The sequence below is a fragment of the Tinamus guttatus genome, unplaced genomic scaffold, assembly GCF_059628265.1.
Source record: "Tinamus guttatus ecotype Peru unplaced genomic scaffold, ASM5962826v1 Tinamus_guttatus_pri_ptg000416l, whole genome shotgun sequence".
Lineage (NCBI taxonomy): Eukaryota > Metazoa > Chordata > Aves > Tinamiformes > Tinamidae > Tinamus > Tinamus guttatus.
Window position 1 is genome coordinate 623,195 of NW_028288950.1, and position 12,934 is coordinate 636,128.

Consider the following 12,934-nt stretch of genomic DNA (forward strand, 5'->3'; position numbering starts at 1 on the left):
ACTACTACTAAGGCAAATAACAAACTGAAATCCTCCTAAATAAGCCTGTGCAACTCCTGATTGGGAAGTCTCAGCTTGTTCAAGGTGCACTCGTTAGAAAAGATGTTCAAGAAACAAGGCCTGGGCAAAATCAAAAAAAGAGCGCCTCTACGGAGAGCAATGTCTATTTGAAAGAACAGCTTGCTTTGTTGGAGCTGCTTCCTAACTGCACAAGAATGTCTCAGTGTCACGAGCCATCTCTGTCCACGGTCTCAGGGCTTCACAGGCAGGCTGCAAAGCTGGCTGAAGCTGGGATCAAATACAGTTAGCATGAAAGGGCATCCCTGTTACTCATCCGCACAGACAGTTAATAATTCAGAGTCATCACAATGTTTGTGGCTTCCTTTCTTGATCTCAAAATTACCTCAGATTAGGCAGAGTGACAGTTAATCCACTTCTCTACTGCAGAAATGAAGTGTCTAGCAATAGCCTAACAGTCTATCTTGCAAAACAAGCCCATCATGGAAAATCCTCATGGAGGGGGTATAGCCTCAGATAAGGAGCCACACTAGGACCACGCAGTGCTACTTTCTGATTAGAGAGCAAACTCCTAGATGAGAAAAGGTGAGCAAAGGCAGTCTTGAATAACGGCCTCAGTGAGTACTGCCAACCTTTCCCCAGCACATCCATCACTAGTGTCACCAGAAAGCTTGTACACTTGTGGGTGCATTATCAGCTCAGCCAAGCCAAGCCTGATGGTGGGGTAAGATCTTCCATTCTTTTAACCATCTGGCTAAAAAAATAAACTGGTCTCAGCCAGAACCACTAGAGTCTTAGGTGAAATCTAATAAGCAATATTAGGCAAAAGCAACACATGGTTAAACAATGTGCCACCTGTCTCAATGCTGTGCTGTGTTCCAAGGGCAGCTGGAAAAGGAATGCATTTTTCTCTCTTCCCCCCCGCCCCCATCCCTTTTCTTCCTGGAGCCATTCAAGAGTTTACAAGTTATTTGTTTGGCAAAAATAGCCAACTAAATAGGCAAGGAGAGATCATACTGCCAGCTCAGGAAGACCTCCCCTTCCACCTGCCTGTGATACTCTGCTCGAGCAGAGCGTCATGAATGTTCTGTCCTCTAGGACAGCTGCTGCTCTGCGCCGGCCGGCCGACATGCCTGGTGCTGACTCCAACCAGCATGTCCGGTGCTGACATCAACAGTGTTTTCTCCTCTGCTCTGAACTTACTGTCCGACCCAAAGTAAGACTGCTTGTTCAGACTGATGCATGATGAAAATTAAGTTTTTCCCCATTCTTGGCATCTCTGCATGCAAGGTGGAGGTGACTGGCCATTCTAGCTTGGGCCATTTCAGCCATGACCCTCCTATCTTGAGAGTCCTTAAAGCAAAGGACCCTAGAGGACGACACTACTTCCTTCCAGACTGAGCAGGTATCACCTCTTGTCACAGATCACAGGCAATCACAACTACAATATAGCTGCGTAATGTTTAAACCTAGAGTTTAAACTGATTATCTCTCCCACCAAGCCTGCATTCTTTCCATTTTTTTTTCTTTTTTTTTTTTTTGAGGAGGAAAGAATATCCTATTGTCCTTGACTGAACATGTAGAATGCAGTTCTCTATTTGAAAGGAAACACTGTTGAGAGGGATATAATTTATGTTCTACCACCATGTGTTTCACATTTTCTGACAACTGTAGATTAAACTTCATTCAAAGGGGATAATTAAAATTTTTATGAGCATATCTAATATTAAACAGATACTGGCAGGCTGCAGTGCCTTGACTGCTTAATGCACAAGCGAGAAATGCAATAAAAATTAACTGTCAAAGCAGCAGCAGAAGCTTGATCTTCCCTGTCAGCTACCAAAACTGCACCCTCAGACAGCACAAGGCTCTCCAATATAGAGGTTATTGAATATCTGCAGTGAAACACCTTCATACATTTAATCTGTTCAGTCATCACACAGAGCAAGAAAAGAATACAAGACTTTATTTTAAAGTTATATGTTATCAAAATTAAATAGCTAACCTATGGTGCTGCTTTGAGAAATAAACTGAACTGCTGAAAATGTAGCCAGAAGTGTAAACTGTCTACTTCTGGATAAGCGAGGTTTCTGACCAAGGTCTCAAACCGCCTTCAGGCAACCCAAGGAAGCACTCTGCTGAAAGCATACTCATTTTTTTTTTTTTTCACTTTTTGGCCATCTGTATTTCAACCCAATTTCCTCATCCAGCTCACTACATGACAACCCATACTGCTATCTTTTCCAGTCACGACAGTCCATACTCCTGTCAACTTACAGCCATTGGGGAAGGCCGCAGCAGTCTGGATTAAACAATCTGTTGGAGTGAACAACACTTTGTGTAAAAAGAATGCAAACACTAGGTCTTGATCCCAAGAAATATTAGATGTGCATAACCTTATATAATGACACGATTAAAAATGCATACAGGAAATCTTAGCCACACAAGAACGCACTGTTCAAACAGAACAGAAATGTTATGTTTAAGTAGTTTAATACAAGCTGCTTAAATTCTGCAGTTAGAATATAACAGTAGTTACACTAAGTCTTTATGGAAATCCTTAAGATATGTTATGCACAGAACAATATCAGCCGTCATAAATTGAGAAATACCAGAACTAAGACGGTCTCTCTAAATTTAATTGTTCTCTACTCCGCAGAAATACTGCATTACTTGATAGGCATTTTTTTTTTTTTTTAATAATCACTACAGCAATCCTTTGGAAGATGTGCAGCCAACTCACTTTACTTGCCCTCATTTGAAATCTTTTTAATGATAGCTGTTCCATGCTGCATTTGCTGCTTTTAATACAAACAACAAAATAGAAGCATGATAGATCAAGTATACTGAAAGGTAAGCCAATGTGTACTATACCTTCAGAAGAACTCTACTTTCACCAGTACGACAGAATGAGTAAGAAACCCAAACTAAAAGGGGGGTTCCAAAAGTACAAAAAAATCAAACAGGACCCACTGCATTTCTATGAAGATGAAAATGATGGGGAAACCAGAGTTTTATAGCTCCTTCATATGCTTAGGGGAAATTAAGCACTCTAGCTGAAAGTTTAAACCATTAAGTTTTAAAAAGCTTTCATCTTTGAGTAAAATCTGTCTTTTTTTAATTACATTTTGAAAGGAAGGGCAGCTGAAAGATATCCCAGGGAAGATATTAAGCCTTTGTTCAGGCGTACGCTGTATTTCACTACATCAGATTTGTCACATTGTAGGCAGAGGGCTTGCATTTAAATCCGGAAGGGCTAAAGACAGAGCCTCAAGGCTAAATAATGACTTCTGACACAAACTAAACTATCTTCCCTGTCCCTGCTGACACATCTCCAGCGAGATCCCAGACATCAGGAATCGGATGGAAAAGGTAAAAGCAGCTTTGAAACACAGACAGACTGAGGTGACAGCAAGGCATATGACGGTCCTGAACGGCCCAATCAGTTTGAGCATTTAAGCACCCAACACTGAAGAACAGTCAAACCAATGGCAGGTAGATCAGAGGCGCACCAGCTGCGCGTTAGTTTGGATGTCTTCGCTATGATGGGGCTCTTCTCAAATTCAACAGAAAAGCTCTGGGGGGGGAAAAATGAAGACACAGAAGGGAACTGCTCCTGGTGGTTCACTGGGCAGTGGGTATGTGAACTGGGCAGAGCCTGGATGCCACATTTAGCCATGGCCTCCTGGCAACTTTATCGTGCAGCAACACTTTCCGGAAACCTGGTTTCTGCTTTTTCCAGATCTACACAACTCAAGAGGTGATAATTCTTGCTAGCAATTTAAATCAGAGAGAGTCTTTCCAAACATCCCAGGGTAAAGGAGATAACCTCTAGTGTACCTGAACGACAGATAATTCATTTCCCAAAGAAAGCAGCAAGTTTTTTGCACTAGAGAATTTTGGAGGATTCTGGAGGCCTTAGAAACAACACAGACACATTCTTCTGTATAAAGACAGAGGCTTTCCCAGGTTAAGTTTCACAACATGGTTAAGTTTCAAACAACTTTCATTTTCTTCTACAAACCAGCTTCATTAGCCGATTAGAATTCATTAAAGTGTTGATTATTCCAATGAAGTTTCCTACCCATAACCTGCTCCTACTACAACCCTGGTAACTCCACGGAAGGTTTATTACCACAGTCATAATGATTCGCACACATTCATAAAACATTGAGATCATTAAAATAACTGTGAATAGAGAGTCCTAACATCCAGATTAAGTGACCCCTGAAGATTTATGTGCTCATTTGCTTTTGTACGTACATATTTTCATGAGCTTAAAGTACAAATTAGTTGAACAGAATTACAAGACAAGTTCCAATACAGGTGAAATTCCCTTCCGTCAGCATTCCTGAATTCCACATGGGAATACAAGAAAGAAATGTGATATCATAAATGCTTGCTCGGCAGTAAAACAGAGTCTCTTCACACATGTCAGAGATTAATGCTGTAAACATTTCTGACAGTATTGTGTATGGTCACTAGCTTAGAAAAGAAAATCCAATACAATATTCCTAACAGACAAAGACTGATTAGTACAGACATAGTCAAAGTTTGAGTTTTGGTCTAGCTTCTTGAAGAGAATCTGAAAAAATAAGTGAACATGTTACAAATGTGTTCAAATTGATACTGTATATTTAGTCGTCATATAATTAATGTCTAATTCAGTGTAAAAAGTGGCACCTTGGTGAGCACCAAAAATATTAATGAGGTGACTATAATCACAAATGTGTATATCAAGTGATTTCTACCACTTTCACTCATTAACAATGTGTTTTAAAGTATTTTCAGTCACATACCGATTTTTATTATGAATTTTAGTATTAGGGATATAAGATAGACATTGCAATACCAAGCTTCATTTTCTGGTAGATTTAAACTAAGCAGAAATACAAGACTTCTCAAGTATCTCTTCAGAGACTGGATGATTTAACATGTCATAAAAAAAGGCATGCAAAGCAGGAGGGGGCTACAAAAAAAAAACCCTCAAGATTTACTACAGGCATTGCAGAGAAAACAAGCCTTCCTTTATTATGAAACCTCTCTCTACCTAATTTATTGAAGTTAGCAGCGCTACTGAATAAAGTCGCAAAAAAGGTCAGTTCTGTTGTATAGTTTTCAAAAAGCTTCTGCACTCACAAATATCATATCCTGTAAGGTCAAACAGAAACTTTATCAAATGGCCAAGGAATTATTTCCTAAATTATATTAACAGCGTTATTTGAGCTTACTTGCAAGGGTTAGGACATCAAATAAAATTTTAACAAAAGCCATGAGATACAGGAAGTTAGCTTAATTAAATAAGGAAGTCATCCAAACGGTAATTTTTAAGCAGCATGGTTATATAGAGACAGTAGAAACTAAGCAGCACTTCAGGATGTAAAGAGCGAGATTCTCTTCCTATGGCTGGAACTGCTCAAGATTTCTAATCTCACACCATTACCTGATTCTGTTAATTTTTACTACTTAACTGCAATGATGTGGAAGGGGCTTTTGATTGCATTGCTTCTCCAGCGCATTTTAGCTTATAAACTGTTTGCATTGGCCATTCAGAAGAAAACTAAAGTTGCTCATTTCCCATTTTATTCTTAAGGTTATTATAATATAAGGCTTGAATACAGAGCAGAAGTGCCATTTTAAGAAGAGAGAAGACTGCTGTCAGCATCCAGCAGCTGTTGCTACTGCGAGTAAAACAAACCTTGCTTAAAGCACCCAAGAATCTCACCAGAATAATTTTCTAACCAGGAAGCTGAAGCTACGACTCACAACTGTACTTAGATTAAAAGATAGTTTTTCTGTGCCTGCAACGCTGTTTAAATTCTCCTCTGAAATGACTCACCATTGTTCCAAAGGGTATAGCTCTTGAGGCATGATAATAGATGGCAATGAAGTTAATGAAGAAGGCAGTGCCACACACCATTGCGGGGATAAGGAAAGCCCCAATGAACATCTGCTTTATCCACCGCCTCCCTGTAAAGAAAGGGCAACTGATAAGATGAGCATTATTTTGTTCAAAAATTACCAGCAACACCTCCAGAATTCGAGTTTCATTTACTTCCCCCTCCCAAAGGGAAAAAATGAGTAAGAACGTACTCCAGGCATACAAGAGTCACTTAAGTTTTATCTGGCTCCTGCAAAGTCACAGGATGCAGGACACTAAGCAATTTATTCTGCCAGAGAAGATGGAAAGGGGATATAGCGTGAACAGGTTCTGGTCCAAGCCACACTATATGCTGTGTAGCTGGTGAGAGAAACACAGTACAAAACACAAGCAGGTATCGGGCTGTGTGTTCGCACAGACGGAGCTCAGCTCGAGTGAGCTCAGCACAGAGCCCCCTCACAGCGCACGGCAGCTCCGTGCTGCCCCTGGGCCAGCTCTGCGCTCCGGCTGCCTTCAAGCAGCGCCGGCTCCCGCTTACCACGGCCAAAAACTGAGCTCCGTGCTGTCTGCAAGCTTTAAGAAAATGCCTACGTGCGGTATAAAGCACATTCTCACAGAACACAACAAAAAGGAAGAAGGAAAAAGATGTCTAAACCCAGGCTGTAAGGGGAACAGCAACACTTGTTAGCAGTTACTATTACATCTAGTGTTCCCTAAGGAGCTCCAAAAACCCCAAATCAAAACAAGCAAAACCAAACCAAAACCTCTTAGGCAATATTTTAAGTACTGCACTATCTGCATTGTCCTGGCTTTCTAAGCTCTTAAATACTCTATTTATATAAATATAATGTAGATATAACTATAGTTTGACCTAACTAGAAAACAACCAGGAAATGTAGCATGTTTTCCCAAAACTATCATACATGTATTTTCCATCATGAGCCACCTAAGCAGCAATTCATGGCTTACTGAATATTTGATATGGAGATGAATTGCAAAATTGGTTTAACTATTTAGCAAAGGGCAATGAAGCAGTACAACAGTTTTAGATCAGTAACTCCAAATTACCTGTATCTGTATTTCTACATATCACTTCAAATGGTTGATATGCAAGCCACAAAAAGAGGCTCTGCCAAACTCTGCCAAGGCAACTGAATACCAATCAATGTTCATTGCTAAAAAGATATAAATTTTCTTTTGCAAGCTCACCCAAACTAGCTTTCTTAAAGCACTCTGAAGATGACAGATATCAATTACTCCCATATTGTAGCACAGGGGATGGGTGAAGCTTGTGGCGCGGCAAGGATGTAACTGCTAGTGACTCAAGATGCTGCAGTGAGCACTTGCAGACAGCCTGTCCAAATACATCATGCCCCATTTACCAGGGCTATCTACTGATGCTCATTTTTAATTTTAAGTACAAAGCAGAGTGCACAATGAACAGGAGAATAAACTTCTTTGAAAAAGATTGTATGACCAGTTTTCTTCATCTACGATTAGTGGCCTAAGAGGTACTGCAGACCCTTTCTTTTAGTGTTGGTAGATATAATCCCCACAACCCCTATGGAGGAAGACTATTTGGGAATCATGTGTCATGAACAGTTTACACAGCCTGAACAGTTCAACAGCATATTCTGCAAAACAGAGAGAGTCTGTTAGACCCTCTGGATGTCATCAGATACACATAGCTACATGCAGGAGTATAACATGCAATCCCTAAAGGATACAACTGTTAATAGCTGTTTAGGTCTTACTGTTTTTAAACTAACCAAACACTTCAGCTATTTTCAGTAGAAAAATGTAGACGATATTGAAAAGGAAATAACATGACAGTTAAATATACTCAAAATATTATATGTTCATTAAGAATTTAATGGATTCCATCTGGATACCCTATCTCCACAAGGACACTTCTACAGTACTGCAGATGAGAAAACAGTAACTTTTCCCCTTAACAATATAATTAAAACGCTGAAACATGAAAACAATTTACCTCCTTGTCTAGCGTAAAGGCTTCCTCCAAAATATCCATTCACTGGGGATGTTGCAGCATAAACAAATATAGCTGTACTAAGCATTGATCCTCTCCTACAAAAAGCAATTTTTTGTAAATGAAACAGTAAAGAAAATAGAATAAAAACAAAAGATTACAATAAAATGAGCAAAGTTACCAATAGTTATTAAATAACTCTAACCATGTAAATATTAAAGAGAAACTGCTCCTTTAAATTTTAAAGTTGGAATAGAAACAGTGCTCATTCTTATGCACAGTCTAATTCAAACTGGAGGAAAAAAAACAGAGCTCTGAGGTACCACATTCTTTCCTAATGTGCATTCAGCAGAGTCAAGTACGAGATATCACCTTTGACCAAAACATTCTGCCATTTGCACATGTATACCTTGTGCGAGAACTGAACTATTGAACAGACACTGTTTAGCATAAGACTCAACTACTGCCGATAAAAGGTACTCTTAGTTAAACACAGAGGGACAATATTAACCAAAATACACTAAGATTGTGAGTGATATTTCTGCCCTCTCTTAGAGATTAAATTTAAAGATGAAAGTGTTCCTTAGAGAATCTGATTTAAATACTGTAATTGCTATAATGAAGATAATAATGAAGATAAAAATCAGGGTGGAAGAGTCAAATTACACGAGTTTGTTCATTTTAAAATTATCATCTCATTTAATGAGGAAGTACTTATCTTGAAGTATTTTCTTAAAATTTGTAGGCAAAGCTAAAAACTTTAAATCATAAAAGCCACCTTGAAATACATTTTTAAACCATCTTTTAAAATAGCAAGATATAGATGCTTGCCCTTCAATACAATTGAGTCTTCTGTAGCTCTAAGCAGTATAAGGATTTCTGGCAGTTTGCTGAACTCTCTCAGCAAATCATTTGCTCTGAATTATTCTGGACTGCTGGTATTTTGGCTTTTGATGGACAAACACTGAATGCCTTTGGAACAACTGGCTTCCACTACCGAAAGGCCTGAATTAAGCAAAAATGCCTGCTTGTCACGCACACTAACGTATCAGGATGCTAACGTTTTATTCAAAATAAGCAATGTTTCAATTTTAGAAAGTCACTTAGAAACCAAACTTATAGCTCTCCATTTGAGCCAATTTATAAAAGCAAGCACATATGAAATAAAATCTACAAGACTACCTGGAGTCTGAAGTGATACCAGTTATTTGCATCACAACCAACAGATGCTAATTTGAGATGATCTTAAGATGTCTTATTCTCAAGCTTGCTCATTTATGTTTCAAATGTTCTAATGGAAAGTGTTTTCAAGACATAGCCCCACATGAATAAATTAACAGCTGCCATGATCAGATGTCACTGGGAGAGTTTTACTTGTTGTAGGCTCTGTGGTCATTCCGAGTTTTACAGGACTGAACAACACTGAGAGCTAATGACTGACAATTCTGCCGTACGACCCTCTTCACTCATCTGCATTCCTCAACATAAGAATTTTATGTATTGGGTTTGGTCAGCTGTTCAGTCACGTATCCAGAATTAAACTCATTTTGAGGGGAATATAAAGTCCAGTTGCAATAAAGGCCATAGGACACATTTTAAAAGCCCTGTTGTGACAGCATTTACAACTGCTGCTGTTAACCAACAGCTGAAATAGTTTCAGGCCGTACCTTAAAGACCTGACATGCCGTCCACTTAAAAAAATGCCTGTAACTCTCCCCAGAAACGCAAACACTGGAGGGAGGGAGGAGGGAAACAACACTGTATGACAAGGGAAAATATACCACGATACAGGTACTGCTGAGAGGATTTTTAGAAGCCACTGCATTACAAGGCTTAAATTCAAAAGCAAGAGTTCTCTCTAGTGGCATGCCACGAGTATTGCAACCTGCTAAAACCACAGAATTGGGGGATATACACAGGGAAGTGACAACAGACACAGATGGGGTATTTTAGTCAGTGCTTAGAACTAAGCACCTGTGAAATTGTCACGGTCTCCAAAACATGAAGTTCATCACTCCTCCGTAACACCAAAGTCCCAAAAGCAAACAGGTAAAAGGTAAGAAATAGAGCGGGCTGAGCCAAGAGCGGTGGGTGCATTTAAACTAGAACACCATTTCATTTAAATTCATTCTCTCCAGACAGGGCTACAGCTCAGCTACTGCTGTAGGTTTGCCCCTGCTTGGGAGTGTTTATTCCTAAAGTCCCCAATCCTGAGAAGACGTGTAGATAAACTTAAATCACTGCAAGCAGTAAATATGACTATCCATAGCACACTAAACTTGCACTGCGGTCTTTACAGGATGGGGCGGGGGGCAGGGAAAAGGCCAGAAACAGTAAAATCTTGACACTCCATATGAAATCAGGAGTGAAATTCATGCTTTTTGATGCTTAATCCACCAGCAATACTGCACCTAAAAAGCACAATTTCTTAATACATCATGTAAAAATGAAAGAATAAAAAAAAATGCAAGTTACATAGTAATAGTAGGACAAAAATTCAATACAATTTAGAAAAAAAGAAAACTTTTGAATACTGCTTGTGATTATAGACTCTGGAACGCAACTTTTCAGACCACAGTTAGAACATTCAGTTTTGTAATGATTTAGTTCATTTAATATTCGTACGTGGAAGACATGACACACTTACTCTGTGTATAAATCCTCTATCATCGCAACAACAATGACTATGAGAGACACAGCAAAAATTTGACAACCAGAACCAATAAGCGATGAAAATATTAAAGGATGACTGGATGGTCTAAAAACATCTCCATGGACCTGCTTCCACCCGTACTCATCACCTAGATCTCTGTCCTAGGAACAACAACAAAAAAAACTGTTTTAGGTCTAGTTACAACAATTCATGACAAATATACACACTAGGTATAAATTAAAGATTTGATTTAGTAAAGTAACTTCAAGGGTAAGCATGTCTTCAAATGGAGCCATCTAGGAGAAAAATATGCTTTCCAGATGCTTCTAAGAGTAAAAAATGCTACTTGAATGCATGATAGCACAATCTAGCAGAATCTCTTCCTATCCCTAAGGTCCTCTGAAGCATTTTAGGAAATTGTGCTTGCAAAGACTTCTGCTGCACACTGAGCAGAAGGGATTTCATTTAACTGAAGTGCATCAACCATCAGTGCAGCCACCACAGACAGTTCCTGGTTGCTACGTAGGAGCAAGAGACTCCTAAAAGACAACAGGCGACACAGATTTTATGTACCAGTTCAGCCCATAGTAGTCAGCTGTTCAACACCAGCAGGAAGTTATACTTTTGGATTCTCATATGTGAAAAAAATCCAGTACCATTTTCAATGCAAACATACGGCAGTTTTCTGTCCAAATGAAGAATGCAATTTGGAGATACTAACGTTACAAACATACAAAAACAAGACTTATATAAATCAACACATGAATAGAAAACTTACCATATCATCCATTTCTTCCTCTTTACTGTATCTTGCATAATCTTTTCGCAAAGTTCTCATTAATATCATAGACACTAGGCCAACCAGAAAGATCACCATCATGAAAGAATTGAAAATTGAAAACCAGTGAATCTACAAAGAGAAAATACTCAAGTTTCAGAACTGTAACTATTTCCAATGAGCTTCAGCATGGATATATTATTACTCAGCACAAGCTATTTCACTAAATAACAACAATTTTATTTTGTAAATAATAGTACATTTATAGAAAATCCCACTAAAAAAGGCCATATGTATGCTGTCAATAGTCAGATTTGCTCAAGACTAAGTTAGTCAAGCACGAGCAGAATTCAAACAACACGTTCCCTTAACCAAGGGCAAAGGAAAAGCAACAAGATGAAGGGCTGCCTTCCTAAAGAGAGTTTCAGCTAGCAAGATATGCTCACAGTCAAAAACCAAAGGAGTTTTTGGGAGCCATTGCTTTGTATAAGATCAAAACGTTTGCTCTGATAAGCACATCCTCTGGTTTTCACTGAATTTCAAACAGCATTCCTTAGCCCTAATTTGAGAAAGAAATACAGCCCAGTATACCATCCTTAGGGAGATTATAACTGCAGGTATAAACCATGACAAGTGTTATCACAAACCAGCTTAGGCTTTTTGCTTTGCAGTTACTTAGGGGAAAAGTACACATATTGCCAGTTACAGTTCACTAATAAGCAATTGTGCTCCTGAAACTCCATTGCTTCTGAGCATATAAATGTATCTACTTGAATTACCTTGCATTTGCTGCGGGCTTGAGGCATGCACACAGACATTTACTGAAGTACACTAAAAAAGAAGAGAGTCATCCTATTTGAGCAACAGAAGTGTTGCTTAAACCTAGAGTGCTGCAGCTGTCTGCCTCATTGCTCCAGAACCGCCCGCTGCTAGGAGAGCAATAGCAGTGGGCTGCATGTTGCACCAGGCTAACTAGAGCCACATTTCAAAAACTGAGTGGAGAGGAACTTTTCTTTACTACTTGCTTGAATGAGATGAAAACCTCACTGATTTCCAGACCAGACCAAAAATGTAAGGTATAATAAACAAGAGATGATTAACCAGAAGAATCACTACTTTTCCAATGTCCCTTCACTGTCTTCATCCCATCTCAACCGCGATGCAGACCACGCACATTAACTCCTGCTGCAGGCCTCAATTCTGAGCAGAAATTCTCCACACTGTTCACTGGACTGCAACTGATGTACTGCAGAGCTACTTCAATTAAGTTAATTTTTAATTCTCAAGGGGTTTACAATCCAACAGTTTTGAGCTGCAGGAGTCCAGCGTGCTTTAGCTTTTTGCGGCTTCACTTTACATTTATTTGGGTGCAATTGGTCAAGCTTATACTTCAAAGAAAGGAGGAAAAAAAAAAAAAAAAAAAAAAAACACCACACACACCAAAAACCCCTATGGTTTTTCAATCCTGACCATGCCAGGTGAACATCATTTCAGAAGTTCATATAAAAGGGAAAAGGGGCAGAAGACTGCTGACCAGAGCAGTTAACAGATCAGATTCAAAGACCTCCCCACTTAAATACCCCTACCTGATACCGCATGCCACCTTTTGGCCTG

At 39.2% G+C, this 12,934-nt stretch overlaps 1 protein-coding gene across 2 annotated transcripts in view; it reads right to left on the reverse strand.

Annotated features, from left to right (window-relative positions):
- Positions 1–12,934, reverse strand: part of TM9SF3 (transmembrane 9 superfamily member 3) — a 42,534-nt gene that overhangs the window by 8,722 nt on the left and 20,878 nt on the right. For both annotated transcript variants that reach the window (XM_088531424.1, XM_088531423.1), the window contains exons 6-9: positions 11,321–11,452; positions 10,537–10,703; positions 7,893–7,987; positions 5,858–5,988 (exon numbers count right to left, since the gene is read on the reverse strand). In XM_088531424.1, the coding sequence (XP_088387550.1) occupies positions 5,858–5,988; positions 7,893–7,987; positions 10,537–10,703; positions 11,321–11,452 (525 nt within the window). The remainder of the gene's footprint in view (positions 1–5,857; positions 5,989–7,892; positions 7,988–10,536; positions 10,704–11,320; positions 11,453–12,934) is intronic.